Source organism: Medicago truncatula, chromosome 4, assembly GCF_003473485.1.
Source record: "Medicago truncatula cultivar Jemalong A17 chromosome 4, MtrunA17r5.0-ANR, whole genome shotgun sequence".
Lineage (NCBI taxonomy): Eukaryota > Viridiplantae > Streptophyta > Magnoliopsida > Fabales > Fabaceae > Medicago > Medicago truncatula.
The window spans coordinates 58,291,245-58,309,977 of record NC_053045.1 but is presented as its reverse complement, the minus strand read 5'-3'; the positions used below and the strand labels follow the sequence as shown (position 1 = coordinate 58,309,977).

At 32.4% G+C, this 18,733-nt stretch overlaps 1 protein-coding gene across 8 annotated transcripts; it reads left to right on the top strand.

Annotated features, from left to right (window-relative positions):
* The first annotated feature begins 8,922 nt into the window (after positions 1-8,922).
* Positions 8,923-15,559, top strand: LOC25494112 (RNA polymerase II C-terminal domain phosphatase-like 4). Of its 8 annotated transcripts, none has more exons than XM_039833496.1 (10): positions 8,937-9,078; positions 9,188-9,268; positions 9,349-9,497; positions 10,877-10,956; positions 12,070-12,194; positions 12,922-13,102; positions 13,805-14,094; positions 14,543-14,728; positions 14,820-14,858; positions 14,989-15,559. In XM_039833496.1, the coding sequence occupies exons 3-10, from the start codon at positions 9,355-9,357 to the stop codon at positions 15,289-15,291; spliced, it is 1,347 nt and encodes a 448-aa protein (XP_039689430.1). In that variant the 5' UTR covers positions 8,937-9,078; positions 9,188-9,268; positions 9,349-9,354; the 3' UTR covers positions 15,292-15,559. The 8 variants fall into 8 exon arrangements, with proteins under 8 accessions (XP_013458303.1, XP_024638799.1, XP_039689428.1 ...); XM_039833495.1 differs by having other exon boundaries at positions 8,938-9,078; positions 9,172-9,268; XM_013602849.3 differs by lacking the exon at positions 9,188-9,268 and having other exon boundaries at positions 8,923-9,078; positions 10,880-10,956.
* Positions 15,560-18,733: the final 3,174 nt, after the last annotated feature.

The window sequence follows — 18,733 nt, the reverse complement described above, 5'->3', positions numbered from 1 at the left end:
GATGAAAACATAGGTGTTTTGAATTTTTTATTTTGGGTTTCACTCTATAAAAACATAAAAAATTGTGACACTTTTCATTAACGGTATTTTATAAATATAGCAACAAACAATATAAAAAATAAGGATGATCGGGTGCGTTTGATTTGCTAAAAAATGAAGGACAAGAAAGAACAACTCTAGTTGTTCAGTGTTTGATTTGTAAAATTGTTTTAGGTGCAGGACAAACTAGAGGCAAGGGACGGGATAAAAACTCATATTTTTGTCCCTCACCAAACCACAACACAACTTTTTATCCCACATACAAGTTGTCTAAAATACAAAAATAGCATTTCGCACCCCAAAAATCGTATAAAATAAAAAATTATTCAATGTCATAAAAATTTGTCCTATGTTGTTATGTCTTATGTTGTGCTATTTTGTCTTATACTGTTCAGTCAAGTACTTACTGTTTTGCAAACCAAGCACCCCGAAGTCTTGTGGAGCTAGTGAGGTTGGACCTGAATTACCAAACAGTCTTTTATTTATTTTTTCTTTCAAAAATAGTTTTTGTACACTGATTAGTGATTTTCAATTGAGTATTTAAAACTAAAAATCAAAAGCAAATAAATAAGCCCACTTTACTAAATAAATTTAGTTTTATGAGGAAACCAAAATAAATTTTAGTATTAAACTTATATGTACACAATCTGCACTCATCTCATTACTATGTCCGATCACTCGCACAAATACAAGGTTTGGTGGGTATATATATATATATAGGTGATGTATCAAGTGAGAGGACATTTTAGAATGAGAGGGTGAGAGGATGAAATAATGACCCTTAGATTAAATTAGATGGCTGTGATTAAATGTCACTTCTATGACTCGTATGATACTCTCTTTTCCTTATCCCTAGCTGAAACTGAAATGTTGGCTTCCTTCTCCCTGTATCCATGGCTTCTCTCTTGCGCTCAGATTCTTTCTTTATTGTCACTCTCCTCTTGATCTTCGTTTGGAAAAAGATGCATAGATTAGATTTTAGCAACATGGACTGGTAATATAGAGGAAAAAAGCGCAGAGAAGAAAGGATCCCTTTTGGAAGCCTTGACTCCGCCGTAACAGTGACGTATCCTCAGACAACCGTTTTTTCGCCGTCGCCAAAGCATTCACCAAACGTTTCCCTTTCGCCGGTAACCACGACGGAATAATCAGGGATTGCACCTTAAAATACTTACTGGAAGCTTTACATTTATGGCTTGTTAAAGGAAGATTCACGTTAATGGTGGAATGTTCTCAAACAAGATTATCCAATTTTCTTAAAAATTAAAATTAATGGTAAATTGCTGAATTTTAGTGTTGATTAATTATTTTTTCATGTGTTAATTAAGGGTATTATTTTTTGTTGAGATGGAAAGGTCTGAGAATAACGTTAAGAAAATCACATGAGATGAGAGCAACAGAAGAGAGAAGACGAAGTGGAGAAGAGGAAAGATAGGTTACAGTATTTGACCCTTTTGAAAGAACAATTAAATATGAGGCGTTGATTTTGATCTAACGGTCTAAATTAATTCCTCTCACCCTCTCATTTTAAAATGTCCTCTCATTTGATACATCCCCTAAATATATATATATATATATATATATGAGTTAAGATCCGTTGACATCAGGTGTCAACAGATTCGTTAACACCAAATCTCATCCATTAAATTTGTTTAATCTAATGGCTATTATTATTCACTTAAAAGTGCACGGTGACATCAAATTTATTTTACACACCTTAATACACTGGTTCTTCACCAATCTCTTTCTACACTCCCGTAATTGACCACACAGAAAGTCTGTTGCAAATTTAATTGAAGGGTTTTCGATTTCACCAAAACCATGAAATTGGTTTTATATATTCATATATAGTGAATTTGATATCTTACTCCTGCCATCAATTTTATGTTTTAAAATTCAATTTGATATCTCAGAGTTGAACACAAGGGCATGAACAAATAAGTTTTTGTCATGAACTTAAAGATTTGTACGACACGCATGGTTTTTTTATTTTTCAAAGAAAGGGTATAACCTTTGTCCAGGAATGTTCCTCTGCACAACCACAACGTAAATGCTTTTGTCAAAATTTCACTTTTAGTAATTGATTACCTCATACTCTCTTCAATTAGCTTCTCCATGTGACTTAGAATGCAAATTGATATTAAAGGGGGAAAGAGACGATCACAATTCCTATAAGAATTTGTTGGAATAGAAGTGAAATTTCATCGATCATCGAAGAGGGAGGTAAACGGAAACGTAATCACCAACAATGATGAAAGAAAGACCTACAACACCTGAGTGCAGGGGGAGTCCACTCTAGTTATCATGTAGATGAATTGTTAGCCCTTCGATTAAAAATTTAGACGGTCAGAATTTGGTGTCAACGAATCCGTTGACACCTGATATCAACGGATCCGTTGACACCTGATATCAACGGATCCTAATTCTATATATATTTAAACGTCGTATGAGAAATATTATATCAACTTATATAATTTTATAATTTCTATAAGCTTTCATTACTTTATGAATTATAATTTTATATTGCATAAATTTAAAATTTTTAATCACTCTGCTATATATACAAGTATTTTTTTACATGTATATTTACGAGCACTTTTTTTAGTTGAATATACGGATATTGTTAATGTGTGTCATTTATTTATATATTAATATATGAATATTAAATGTTAAATTTCCATCCCCTCAAAATTTTTTATAGCACTCTCTGGTGTTTTAAAATGCATGTCGTGGCCAACTACCTCACGCATGCGAATGAGGAACTTTGACCGTCAATATATATATATATATATATATATATATATATATATATATATATATGGCATTTTAAATGAGAGGAGATTTATTGTGAGAGTGAGAGGGTTAAATCTTAACCCTTGGATTTAAAGCAACGGTTCAGATTTAGTATGTTACAGAAAACTAGGCGCGTATTAAATTTCTCCCACAATACCATCTTCTTTCTTCTTTAGTTTCCCAATCACTTTGCTTGGTCTCTTCTGTTTCGTATTTTGTGACTCACCCAATTGTTTCTATCTCATGAAACTCCCATTTTTTTCATAGCTTTTTAAATCATAATTAACAAAACCTGTAAGTTTTCTTTCCATGCCAAAAGGAACTGCACGTCGATTCAAATTTTGGGGCTTAATAGGATGAGCCACTAAGTAAATTATTATTTTTGGCCAAGCTTCAAATTGATCCAGCATCTAAATTTATATATAATAATTGTTATTTTTGATATTGAAAAGAATACGATAATTGTGAGGTCAATAATGGCTACTTGTGACAGTGATGAAGAAAGGTTAGGTGTGTAAATAATAACTTTTGATTCATTTTAACTAAAACAATTAGAGTTGATTCAGCAAACCCAAGAACCGGAAAAGTTAAAATTGAAAGAAAAGATCGTAGCATCAAATCAGCAACACGAGAGAGAGAGAGAGAGAGAGAGAGAATGCAGAATGGTTTTTTGTTTTTTTAATGAAGAAAGGAAAGGAAAGGTCGCACAAGCAAATGAGGGTGGCGAAAAGTTTGGATGCAGTTATTAAAATTCAATACCATTGTAAAGATTAATCCAAGGGCTAGGATTCAACCCTCTCACCTCTCATAATAAAAAGCCCTCTCACTTGATATGCCCTATATATATATATATATATATATATATATATATATATATATATATATATATATATATATATATATATAGATAGATTCAATAACGAAAGAAATACCTCAACTCCAAGAGCAACGATCTCTCTTCGCAACGCAATAAAGAAGTCTAACAGTTTATCTCGGCTTAGGTGAAACTAAGTGGAGGTCCAAACCGACTGAAGTTGAAAAATCAACGGATGAGTTGTGGATAGCGGTGAAATGCCACTCAAACCCAGAGCTAGCTGGTTCTCCCCGAAATGCGTTGAGGCGCATCAGTTGACTGGACATCTAGGGGTATATATATATATATATATATATGACATATCAAGTGTGATCACTTTTAAAATGAGAGATGGGAGGATTAAAAGGAACATATGAGATCTTAAAACTGCTTCTCATATATGTCTTCCTTAACCGCACGCGCGTGATTCTCTCTTCAGTTCCAGCATTGCCTTTCTCTCTCTTCTCTTTTTTTTTTCTTTCACATCTCTCTCTTCTCTTTTAATTATTAAACTCAACAAAAACTCAGATTTGTGTAAAATAAAAATCCAGTTTGTACACCACAACATTGTTATTGGTTTTCCTGTTTGAATAATGAGGCGCGTAGAAAGAAGGAAATACAGGCAGGTGCAATTTAAAGTCCAACTTTTAATGTAGTCCGTTGATCTTGATCCAAAGGTTATAATTTATTCCTCTCATCTCTCATTTTGAAAGTGCTCTCACTTGATATGTCATATATATATATATATGATTTGTTAGAACACACCCACTAGTTTTTATGTGGGAGTGTTTTAGCAAGTTATAACTAAAAAGTTAATAAATACACCTTAAGGTGTATGTTGCTATAACACACCTTCTAAAAAAACAAGTGGGTGTGTTCTAGCAAATTATAGGCATTTGTTAGAATACACTCACTTATTTTTTAGAAGCAGTATTTTAGCAAGTGAATAACTAAAAAGTGGTTAAATACACCTTAAGGTGTAGCTTTGCTAAAATACTTTCACATAAAAATTAATGGGTGTGTTCTAGCAAACCCCTATATATATATATATATTGAATGAGTAAATAGTCAATTTCCCCCCTGAAATTGTAAGTTTCATCAATTACCCCCCTGAAATTAACAAAACTTCAATTACCCCCCTGAAATTTCACAACATTAGTCAATTTACCCCCTCCGTCAAATTTTTCTGTTAGTGAACATGACGTTTTGCAAATACCCCCCCTGAAGTTTTGCACTTATGTGCAAAATACCCCCCAAACTTAAAAATTTATATTATTTTTTTCTTAAAAACAAACAATTAATAGTTAAATATTAAAGCTAACTATTAATTTTGGAGTTTGGAAAAACTACATAGATATATACATCAAAATAGGGAAAAATGTGTATTTTTAAAGTGACAATAATGGTTATTTCTAATAGACAAATTATTATTTTTAGAGGTTTATAAACAAATTAATAATCGGATTTAAATTTATATTTTCTCCTTCACTACCTTAGTCTTTTAACTCCTCCAACTCCTTCAACAATTTGCTCAAACCATTTAAACTACACAACCCCCAATATTAATCCACAAATCATCCTATTATTGTCACTTTAAAAAATACATATTTTTCCCCATTTTGGAACCTATTTTGATGTATATATGCATGTAGTTTTCCCAAATTCCAAAATTAATAGTTAGTTTTAATATTTAACTATTAATTGTTTGTTTTTAAGAAAAAAATAATATAAATTTTTAAGTTTGGGGGGCATTTTGCACATAAGTGCAAAACTTCAGGGGGGTATTTGCAAAACGTCATGTTCACTAACAGAAAAATTTGACGGAGGGGGTAAATTGACTAACGTTGTGAAATTTCAGGGGGGTAATTGAAATTTTGTTAATTTCAGGGGGATAATTGATGAAACTTACAATTTCAGGGGGAAAATTGACTATTTACTCTATATTTAATTATCTAAAGTAAGAAAATTATTAATATTTAATATTTTGAAAATATTTATTGAGACAAATCGAACAATATCTTACATGCTAATATTTGTATTTATACATTAATTAAAAAATATGATTAAAGTAAGTTGTGTTAATGGTATACATTGGAACAATGCGACATGGATATTAAAACTGGGGAGCAATACATAATATTCCTCAATATTTTTAATATATTAATAATAGTTGGTCACTAAAATAGTATGTAGAGTATATATATATATATATATATATATTGACACACACATATATGGACTAACCAAGGCCTCAGTCATTGCCTGAGTGTGTGTTTCTCACAGAGCTTACTTTTAGGAGAACCATATCATGGACTTGTCATAAATATCACTGGATTAAGGCCATAGATAAGGATCCACATTCTACAACATCGATTGAGTCTATATTCAACAATGACTCTTAATAATTTGCTCACAAGTGTCCCCGAGGACAATTGTCCACGTAACAATTTAAGGAGATCTCTTTCACCCACCACGTTTACTGCCTTGATCGTCAGTGTATTTACATGTACATCGCACCCTCTTAAAAAGAAGACCTACTAACTAAGGTCCTATACTCAAAAGTCACCCATCACCCTTAATTTGAGATCTCATAGTCCGAAAGGATTAATTCGATGAAACACGCTCGAAAAATATCGTAATTATTTACTAAATTTGAAAAATATATATTTTATTAAATACATATATATCATATACTTCACTGATACTCATGGGAATATATTCAGAGTACATTTTTTTTTTTAAGGAATATTTTTTTATTTTTAAATACCAAAAAGTACAGATCTTAATACTTGTGAGAAATTAGTTGAGATTTATACATTAGTTATCTTTTGACAAAACATATTTGAATATTGTTTTAGGGAATATTTGGAGTCTATGCAATGATATCAGCTATTGCAATATATGTCCTCGTGAGTTTAGCTCAATTTGTATAGACAATATATAATATATACAAAATCTGGGGTTCGAACCTCGACCACCATAAAAGAAAAAACTATTACAATATATTTGAAGTTTATGTAATGATAACATGGAGTATAGTTTAGGGAGAAAAGATTATGTAGTGTGTTGTAATCGCTTTTTTCGGTCTATGTAAAATATTTTTATCTTTTAATTATGATCATTATAATTACTAGCGGATGACTAATTGTAATAAATCAGCGCTTATCATTTTTAATTACAAATCAATATTGTAAATATATTACTAACTGACACCAATAATATAATATTATTATATAAAAATTTGTTTAAGGGTCCGTCTGGTTCGAGAGTTTTTGAGGGGAAGGAAGATTTTTAATTTGAAATGTTTGTTCAATTTTTAGAAGGGGAGGGAAGGGGAGCAAATCTCTTTAAAATTTTATTGCATTGCCATAATTATCCTTAAATTAATTTTAAATCTCAATATTAAACTTGTAACAACTTATTATTATTATCTTATTTTAATTCAACTTATTATTGCTTATTGTTCTTTTTTTTTTCAATTTTAATTCGCTGAAGATGAGTGATTTCAGGTTAAGAATTGACCCAAAACCACCCCTCAATGGAGAAACTGTAAGAGAAAAGCTAGAGAGAGAAAACTATGGTCGACTTGTTATTTCCTTTATAATTATAATTATTATATACTAACGAAAACATGTCTGTCTTTCTATTTTTTTATTGCACCAACGTTTGAAAATTATGAACGGTGTTTTTTTTTATGAAATTTTAATTTTGATTAAAACTTAAAAAATATATAAATGTTTGTTGCTTTCAAGTCATAAAAAATTAAACTAACCATGATTATTTATTTCAACGGCATCGACAATAATACAATATAACAAAAAAATATAATCTATTTTTTTTTTTAATGACACCATCAACAATTTTATTATAGAAAAAGTTGTTTAAGGGTATAATTGTAATGATGAAAAAGTAAGTATAAATATACTCATCTAGATTATTACACTATTTTAATGATAAAGAAAAAAAAATATCGTGTATTTAAATTCATTCTTATCTATTTGTTAGTTGTGTTATTTATATTGAAAATCGAAAGTATTTTTGGAAAGAAAAATTCAACCCAAAAGTGCTGAAAGAGGTAGTTTTCTGTATATATAATGTATATATATATTACTTTCTCCGTCTCATACTATATGACTTACTCGATAATGTGCAATATTGATTTAACATAGTTTGATCGTATTTTTCTAATCATATCACATAAGATGTTGTTAGATTTGTCTAGATGAATAATATGTTAAATTTTCATAATTTTTTCTAATAAAAAAAATATTGAAAATAAAAAAATTATGCATTTATATGTATGATGGGTATATGGATCTTATTTAAAGTATTTTGTAATCAAAACACGGGACCGGGCATCAAACCGGTATACTCAGGGGGTTCGAGGTTCAAATATCGGATCGGGATTCAATCGGGGTTGGACCGGTAATAGTGAAATATATATATATATATATATTATTTTTAAATATGAAATAATACACAAAAAAATGTTTGGTTTGCAAAACAGCAAGTACAGTACAGAACAGTACAAGAAAGAACATCACAATACAAGGGAGAACATCACAGGACAAATTTTTATGACATTGAATAATTTTTTGTTTTATACGATTTTTGGGGGACAAAATGCTATTTTGATATTTTAGACAACTTGTACGTGGGACAAAAAAGTTGTGCTGTGGTTTGCTGAGGCACAAAAATATCAGTTTTTGTCCTGTCTCTTGCCTCCAGTTTGTCCTGTACCTGAAACAGTTTTACAAATCAAACACTGGACAACTGAAGTTGTTCTGTCCTGTCCTTCATTTTTTAGCAAATCAAACGCACCCATAATATTCATATTTTACTATAAAGTAGTTTTTAAAAAAATTACTTATATGATTCCTCATACTTGTTGTAATTTAAAATGATATAATAATCTTTTATTAATGTTAATTGTATATAAATTATCATAAATGCAATAAATTTCTCAAATAAACGAGTCTAAAAAAACCCAAGAGTAATGTTAATAATCGGCTAGGCCCAAAACTTTCATTCCCTATTGTCGAACCACATATTCCTGACCTCTTCTTATTTCTCAAGAAAAAAACCAAAACACGGTCGGACCTCTGAAACCGGGAAAACCGCCGGTTCCCGGTTTGATAGCCGGTTTCCCGGTTCAACTCAACAACGGTTTTTAATGTCAATCGGACCGGAAACAGAACCGGTTCACGTTTGAACCGGCCGGTACGGTCAGGTTTTGACTACCATTTTTGCGCGTCTCGTTCGGTCTTCACTCCCTCTCCCTCAAGTTCGAACCTAATACGCAGTTGTGCAACCTCTCCGCCCTCCTCCATCACCGTTCCTCGCCGTTGTGCCTCCCATTGCATCATCTTCTTCTTCGAAACTCTAGTCTCCAGGTTTATTCTCTCTCTCTCTCTTGAATCACATAGGTCATGTTTAATTTCGATTTATTAATTTCAAGAAAATTTCACACTGCTTTCACCTTTTAGGGTTTTCCACTTTTAGGGCTTTCTTCCGTTATTATTGGAATCCCAATAATTTAAAGCATCCTGCAATTTGCAATCATCATTGTAGAAACCCGATTGAGTAACCGCTATTATTGTGCTGTGAAACTTTCTATATCTCCCAATCATTGCTTCCTCATTTGTGGTTTTGTTGGATGACAGGTATACATGAGTGTAGTTACAGATTCTCCCGCACATTCTTCTGGCAGCGATGACTTCATTTCATATCTCAATGATGCTCTAGATGCAAGTTCACCCGACTCATCGGCAGATGAAGAAGCTGAAACCCAAGACGAGTTTGAGGATGTCAGGTACTCTTCATCTCCCGTTTCATATTACATGCGTTATGGTATTAGTTAAACTGTTGCCGGGTGTGATTGTACAAATTTATTGAAATCTTTTAGGTATGACATATTCATATATGAGGTTGAGGTTATGATTTGTTAGAGGATTAAACATTGTTTAATGTGGTCCTTATACAAATGGACATATCTTAAAATTTGTTTGTGATAGAGTGCAATGGTATTTGATTGATCAATGTAGCTGACCCTATGTACAACATAGTTGATTGTTGTTGTTGGGTTTGTGGTTTGTATAGAGATATGATGTACGATAATAGAATGTTATTGCGTTATTTGGTCCATGTAGCAGACCTCACCTAGTGGGATAAGATTTGTTATAGGGTATTGTGGCGGTTCAGACTTTTATTATAGTTTAATACCAGTAAGCTGCTCACTAGCTACTTTCAATCTTTTTTTTAAGTGATTATCAAGAATTGACAGGTTTGTTTTAGGAGTGATTCTTGTTTCCGAAAAATCATGAATGGTCGTTGTGTAATGTTTTAACTTTTCATTACATTCAGGACATTGTTTGTACTAGATAAAGACACACTAAAGTGATGGCCTGAATCTTGTAGCGTCTTTCTTTCCCCGTTACTCTAATGATTATTACCACCGGTTACTCCTTTTCTTCTTAACTAGTCAAATGAAAGTATTTTTATCTATGTTTTACATATTCTCCTGTATGAAAAATTAGTTTTTTGGTGTGTGGAATTGTTAATCGCACAAGCTTATAGGGGAATTTGGCTGTGTAATTGTAAGTTCATCAATATTGTGTGAGACTCAATGTTGGGGAGTAAAGAACCACTAACAAATAAGTTCACTGTGGTAGAGATAAAAATATTATGGTTGATGACTGATCATGCAAAATAGAACCAGGAATAAAATCATCGAAGAGAAAGCTGTGATCACTTCAATTGAATAAAAGACAGTAGGGTCTCATATTTAGCTGCTAAGGGATATGTCATATGTCAATTGTCAAGATACATTTTTGTAAAAGAGTGCAATAGTTAAATTGTAAGGGACTAAATGAAAAATAGGATTCCATGATCCATCTGGACTCTCAAATGACCTATCTTTAGACATGATCCATGATATTGATATAGTATTTTGTATCGCTTGGCATTGATCCATGTAGCTGACTCCAACCTATCGGGAGAAGGCTTTAACCATTGTAGTTTTTGTTGAATTGTGAACCAATTAGCATAAAGCTATAGGAGAGACAGGGGTCATATAGTTCTTATTTTTTGTGTCTAAGATACAACGATGCATTCTTTGATTTTTTTTTTTTTGTTTTGTTTCAGTTTTTTATCATTTTTGTTTGTGCTTACACTTTACTTTACAAATTAAAGCAGAAATAAAAGACGTAAGTTGGAGAGCACTGAAGAAACTGAGGGGTCTACTTCAGAAGGAATCATGGAACATAAACTAGGTAATTAATTCTTGTTTCATTGCTAGGAACCAGAATCCTTCCCGCCACACTTGCATGATTTATTTATTTATTTTTTAAAATTTGTTCAGAAATAAATTTTTAGAGCAAGCAAACCAATTTAATTTTAAAAAAAAGGATATCACAATGTTTGTTCTGTTGGTGTATCGGCAATTAATTCACTACTTGTACAACCTAAGATTTTTAGACGGGTATGGTTATTTGCAACTGCCAATTTTCTTTACTTGAACCATTCCTCCCCCCCCCCATTAACCAAGAAACCGAATTAAATTTACTGATGTTGTCAGCTCTTATAGCGTAGTGAGCTAATGATGATGCATACTCCCTCCGGTCACATCTATAAGGAAAAAAACCACCTCACGTCTTGGTCAATATTATAAGCAAAACTTAACCACATTCTTCTATTCCTGATATAGCCTTATTTAATTCCACTTTATCTTTTAGGCATTTATTACACTTTTATTTACCAACAATACATTTGATTTTCAAGGAGTTCCAAGAAACATGTTTTGAGGAGTACCGTAACGATATAAAAAGGAAGAGTCATAAATTGTTGAATGCTTTGGTAGATTTAAATGGAACTAAGAATAAGACAAAGCGTTCTTTTTGAGAATGTTAATGCGAGTCTTCATTTTTTCCTGATAAGTAAACGCACACGAGTTGAATGGATACAAGTTTTGGAATTCATATTAATGCTCTCGTTGAGTGTTTCACATTAAAATAAATTGGTGAATTTATTCCAACAAAAATGTGGTCGAATTTTTTGGTTAAATTTAAAAAGGGCAATATGGTAAACTTGACTCATGTTTTACATCCAATCAAGAAAATTGAGTTAACTGATTTCCTTAAACACCGCAAAAGCAGTTTTTTTTCGCTTATAAATGTGACCGAAGGGAGTACACAACTAGATGTTATACACTTTGGACAGCCTTTTTTATGGGCTACTGGGTTGCAACTTGCAACCATACCTCATTTAAATTTATTTTTAAGGGTCCAGATTATGCACAATCTTTTCAAATCTTTATGAAAATATGATAGTGAATCTCATAACTTATCATTTCATTTTGAAACTGTTGTAATACCTATGTCTCTCAGTTGTCGCAGAGTCATCCGTGAAGGTAGATGTATGTACACATCCTGGTTCATTTGGAGAGATGTGTATACGTTGCGGGCAAAAGTTGGATGGGGAATCTGGCGTGACATTTGGGTACATACACAAGGTATACATTGTTTCTGATGATTATTTTCTGGAATTACTCCATCTGTCCCAAATTATACGACATTTTGATCATTTCACACAAATTAAGAAGTGTAATTAATGTTGCATGGGAAAGAGAAATTATAAGTCATTTTACAAAATTATCCTTCATTAACGGTATAGGAAAGATAAATTAAATAATTGAAAGAAGACAGTAATAAATAGTTGAGGGTATAGTAGGAAAAGTAACATTTAATACTTCATTGGTATTGTAAAGCGAATTATAATTTGGGATAAATTTTCTCTCCAAAACGACTTATAATTTTGGACGGAGTAATAATTTAGATTTGGACTGTTACAACGACATGGTGCAATTTTCAAATGACTGTTTGATCAACTGAGTGGTTTTTATCAATCATGACCGATCAGTGTAGACTGTAGCAAGCCTATATTACCACTCATTTGGGATGTATATGTTCAGCTACTGTGCTAGGGAACTTCATATAACTAAAAGTATACAGTTGACTGGTTTCTATGCACTACCAGAGTTTGATGATGTGAAGATTCTATCAGTTGTATACAGATCATAATATTTCATGCATTGTTTAACATATAAATTGTATATTCATTCTTATGATTTGGTTAATGGTTGGGCTAGTAATGTTAGCATGTAAGTACAGTCCAGTTAATCCATCTAGTTTAACCTGCAATAGTTTATTTAAATATAATGGAAAATTTTGTATTTGCAGGGATTGAGACTTCACGATGAGGAAATTTCTAGACTGCGCAATACAGACATGAAGAAATATTTATTTAGTAAAAAGCTTTACTTAGTTCTTGACCTAGATCATACATTGCTAAATACCACTATCCTTGGTCATTTGAGCTCAGAAGAGTTACATTTGCTTAACGAGACAGATTCTCTAGAAGGTATACCAATGTGCTTTTTCTTTTGGCAATTGACATCATGTTTTATTTTAGAAGGTTCTGCTCAATGCATTTCCTCATCTTTATTGCTTTTTTCACATACCAAGTATGAACTTTATCTTTTTATACAACAGAAGACCTGTATCCAGCATAAATGCTAGACGTGTTCTAGTTCAGCTGTGCTGTCAATATATCATCTATTTGTGAAATGTTGGCATTATACCTTTTTCTTCTTTTGTAAATGTATGAAGATACATTAGTCAAAATGTGTTTAAGGAACGAATGAGTATTTTCCATATAATCTTACAGTTGTGCTTGTTGAATTATTTTTAAAAAGCTTGCACAAGCTTGATGCATTTTTTGTTATGAAAAATTTGCTGAGCAAGCATTTGCTCAAGTTTCTGTAGTTGTTAAAAGACAGATATCGTTGTTATTCTGCAATTGCAAGTACCATGTTGGTCATCATCACATAGAACTCTGCATATATCATACGCAGCGTAGAGCCATGTTGTCGTATAAATAGCATCTCTGGTTTTGATGATAATTTTTTAAGTAGATTGACATGATAACTCAAACTCCTGCATTTTTGGACAATCAGGGTCTTTCCATTTTGATAGCTTTTTCTAAATTTAACCATTTGATGTTTTGGGTATTTTTATGACTGTACATATGTTGCTTTCCTTAACGTGTATTATGAAATTATAGATGTCTCCAAAGGCAGCCTCTTCAAACTGGAGCATATGCACATGATGACAAAGTTGAGGCCCTTTGTCCGTACATTTCTTAAAGAAGCAAGTGAAATGTTTGAGATGTACATCTACACCATGGGTGATAGGCCCTATGCATTGGAGATGGCCAAGCTGCTTGATCCTCAAGGAGAATACTTCAATTCTAAAGTGATTTCTCGAGATGATGGGACTCAAAGGCATCAAAAGGGGCTTGACATAGTGTTGGGGCAAGAAAGTGCTGTCTTAATTCTTGACGATACAGAACATGTGAGTTTACTGCTAGTTTCTTACTTCTTTTGCCGAGTTACCTAATTTTCTTTTACCAGTATATATATGAACAAATCAAACACAATCGTCTAAATGATAATTTTCGCTAAGCCTGATTAATCTATTTTGATGCTTACATTATACTAAATTGAAAAAAACACTGCATAGAATAACACATACCATCATGGTTGTGTCTTGCTCTTGTGAGGGTTTATGTGTGGCGGTTTGCCCTATTATTAGTTTAACGTTGATGTTTTTTTATATTTAGTAATTTTTTGGAATTGAATTAAATAGTTTCTGTAAAGTTTATTCTCTATACAGCAAGCTCATAGTTAGAAATGTGCTTTAGATCATCCATTTAATGTTTCAGATGTCATGGTTTTTCATTTATGAACTAAACTTTCAAATGAGATGTAATGTAATATATTGTTGCTAAAAAATGTTGTAGGCATGGATGAAGCATAAAAACAATCTGATATTGATGGAAAGATACCATTTTTTTGCTTCAAGCTGTCGGCAGTTTGGCTTCAATTGCAAATCTCTTGCTGAAACGAAGAGCGATGAAAATGAAACAGATGGAGCACTTGCAAAAATACTTGAAATGCTCAAGGAAGTCCACTGCACGTTCTTTGATGTGAGTCACTTATTATCATCTCATATCCTGATAAAAAATTCTGTTATTTTAAATATATTGCTAAAGTTGTGTGCTGTGGAACTTCTTGTAGAAACTTCAAGGAGATCTTGTTGATCGAGATGTGAGGCAGGTAGTTATCTTGATGATATTTGTCTGTCTTTTGTAGTTCTAGCATTTTGAAATGGAAATATTTAGCTAATTTATCCCCCTAGTTTGAAATTCTTATAATGTGGCTCCTGCGATCTTTTCATTTTTTCCAGGTTTTATCATCAGTTAGAGGGAAAATCTTAAGCGGGTGTGTGATCATTTTCAGCCGTATTAATCATGGTGCATTACCAACTCTCAAGAGGATTGCGGAGCAAATGGGAGCTACCTGTTTGATGGAACTTGACCCCACTGTGACACATGTGGTTGCTACTGATGCTGGAACTGAGAAGTCTCGGTGGGCAGTTAAAGAAAAGAAGTTTTTGGTTCATCCCCGATGGATAGAGGCTGCAAACTACTTTTGGCAAAAGCAACCAGAGGAGAACTTCGTTGTGAAGAAGACCACTAATCCGTTGTAGTATAGCACTGCCCTATTGGAGACGAATCAAAAACTTCTTTTAACTTCTCTTCTTGGTAGAAGCAACGCGAGGATAGTATAACTTTTTGCTTGTTTTCATTGCTCCACATGTTTTTAGCCTTTCCTTCATTCCAACAAAAATTTAGTCTTTCATGATAATTTTTGAGTTTATGAAACAAAAGAAGTGGAAGGTTTACAATGATATTGCGATTATAACATGTATAGTAATTTTTGGTTCTTATTGTTTTGTTGTACTTGCTTGTATCCAATATATCCCTCTCTCCAACTGCTAATCGTGGTCGGGAAAATCAACGGACATAATCTTGCAACAAAGTGTTGCATATGAATTTTGATCTTTGTAATATGAATCTTCCAAACTTAGACCATAAAATTTCAGTCCATTCTATGTTTTAGTCTTTTAACATAATTTTTATCCAATAGAAGTGATGTGGCAAATAGGGATATGTGTTTTTTATGAGGATGAAAAACTTAATTAACCCTTAGTTATAATATTCTCTTTTTTACGGGATATTTATAATATTCTTTGTCTTGCACAGACAATGGGTTGTATTAAAAAATACATGTTCAAGAATCTTGATGACAATTGAGCATCAAACGATTTTTATATATGAATTCATATAGACAAAATTTGTACCCGTAAAAAAAAATTATATTTAATACATATATTAAAATTTATGGGTTGATATACTTTTGATTCTCCAAAAATTCATAAAGCTTGATTCGATTTTAGATATGGCGTGTGTTTCCATCCCCAACTTCTGAAATTTGTCATTTTTTATCGTTGAAATTCAGTTTTAATCCACTTTGATGTTTGCCAAGGAGATCACAATCACAAATGACATATTTTAAATACGTCATGTAGAGACACGCTCATAACTGTGTTTTTATGGTGTTTTAATCCTGAATATTCTAACATTCTTCCAATATTTGATGAGGAAGAGTAACCGGCCGGATTCAGCATCGTCGTCATTGATGGAACTCTATGACAGTCCACCAAACAGGGAGAAAAGGATGTTGCAGTACATTCATGACCGGAAGAATTCCACTTTAAATCTACTAGTCACCAAAGCATTTCCTTTGTGGACAAAAAGACTTTGAAATGATTTTTAGCAGGGGCAAGCAGCTGTATTGAAACCTCTCAAGCATGGCCTCCATGGTGCTACTAAAATGTTAACTTACCCGTACTGAGTACCGGGCGGATATGCGTATGTATCGATTCATACTCATTTTTACTTGGTTGATTCAGGATGGTAGATAGATATTACAAAAATGTGCAAGTTCTGGACAAATAGTAGAAATAATTTTTATTTTTTAATGTATTTCAATTCTTTTTCTTGCTTTTGATAAAAAAACAGTAGAGGCAAGTGACAAAAAAAAAAAGTAAACCTCTGGAGCATAACGATAGACGTGCGGTTAAACCTGAATACGAATTATATTATATTACATCTCAATCCGAGGAAGACATCATGTGTTGGATACATGATCTCAATCGAAGCTATTCAAAGGTAAGATGCAGGAGCCTTCCATTTTCATACCATTGACTATCAATGAAGTGGTAGCAAATTTACAGCATGTGACAGTGTTAGAGTCCAGAAGAGGAGAGAACTCAAGTACTTATTCAACGAAGTGGCAGAAGCTAGATGGCCGGAGGATTATTTTTCGATAGCTATTATGATCCAAAATAGTAAGTGACAATTGACAATAAAAACCAATGAAGCAAAGAGTGCCAAATAGAGATATTCTCTAAGAGAAAATATTCTTTAGACTGTGCGTAAATAGAACAATTGATGGAGATTCTCTTTCTCTCTTTGCCATTCTAGCTTGATTTCTAACGTAATTCCCACCGTGATTTCTAAGAAGCTAGAAAACCAAGCTTATGCGTTGTCGTGATTTCTACAATCCTGACGTTGGACCAAACACACGAAATGTACTATTTCTTCTTTCTCATAAATTTGATTATGTAGCGAGGATAATCATTCTACTCTTTCATTCAATTAACTTTTGTTACATTTTGGTTTCTTAACTCACCTTCAATCACTAAATAAACCATTTTATGATAAATTTTGTGGAAAATGTTAGCATTCATCACCCCTTGGCATCAAACCCAAAAAAAATTATCACCTTCATTACCAAATGTCATCTTCATCTGAAAATTATCCCAAATCAAAAGGGAGATTCTTTTTCTTTTCTTATTCCTAATTTCACATTATGAACAATTTTTATCAAACAATGCATTTGATGGATTCAAACAACAAATCTTTCATAAAAGTAATATAGAAATGAGTTGAGATGGATTTTTATTTTTTAAAGTGGGTGCATCCATTCCCAGAGGCGTGGAGTTTATCTTCAATGCTAGCACTAGTGGAAGCAAATATTAACTTTTTATTTAATCAACCTATCTTCCTGTTGAAGATTTATGGAGTTTATGATTTTGAATTGGAGCTGTGGAATTGAGGAAAATTGTGTGCAACGAGTATTAACAATCTTCGAATGTGGAGATTAACATTTTTGGAACTTTACAATGAATTATATAGTAAAAGGGTTGAATTTGATAGCAAAGCTCCCACCTTTGTTATGAAAATTTGTTTGGTTTAATTTTTGTTTGAGTTTTTTGGTGATGAATTTTTTTAGATTCATCCGAAGATTTCGTGATTTTTCAGTTCCGATGGAAATAAGTAGCGGATGAGAGAATCGCGCGAATGTAGCGCCCGGAAACTTAGAAAGAAAGTGTCTCTCTATATCATCTAAAAAGAAGTTCAATAAAATGGAATGAAGAAATCGGACGGGAGGTATGTTGGAAATTTAGGTCTTAATAAAACCAGATTACATAAAACACGTTCAACAATTATGAATCAATAGCGGAAGCAAACAAAACATTGAACATGATTATGATCGAATATACGACATGTTTGATTTATCAAGAATATTAACAATTAGGTATAAGGAATACCTGGTTGAGGCTTTCATGGCAGCCACTCAACAACAACAACAATCAGAGAGAGGATGTGATCTGAAACAAACAACAAGGATTAGCGGCGGTTGATTTAGTTCTTCCTCAACGGTACCTTTATGCCTCAAGTTCTCTTCAGATGGAGAGAAAAGAGAGTTTTGCGTGTACGGTGTATTGGGGACCATAGCCTCTTTTATATTGAATGACCATTAGGGTTTTCCATTATTTCGTTAATGGGTCATTCGGTCATCCACTCATTGAGTCCATATCAACTAATTAAATATTTAATTAATTATCCAATTAGAAATCTAATAGCCTTGTTACTTGATTTGACCACTAATCAATTAAGACTCACAATTGATAAATAGCTAATATAATTATTATTACGATATTTTCCGACGTAATGTTATTGGAATATAATTAAATAATAAAATATTCCAACAATCTCCCACTTGGGCTACATATCTTAATA

Bases quoted from the DNA above. Each gene is read 5' to 3' on its own strand.
- LOC25494112 (XM_024783031.2), top strand. From the start codon at position 9,355: ATGAGTGTAGTTACAGATTCTCCCGCACATTCTTCTGGCAGCGATGAC. The intron at 10,957-12,069 runs GTAATTAATTCT...TATGTCTCTCAG, and splicing joins AATCATGGAACATAAACTAG to TTGTCGCAGAGTCATCCGTG. The intron at 14,729-14,819 runs GTGAGTCACTTA...AACTTCTTGTAG, and splicing joins TCCACTGCACGTTCTTTGAT to AAACTTCAAGGAGATCTTGT.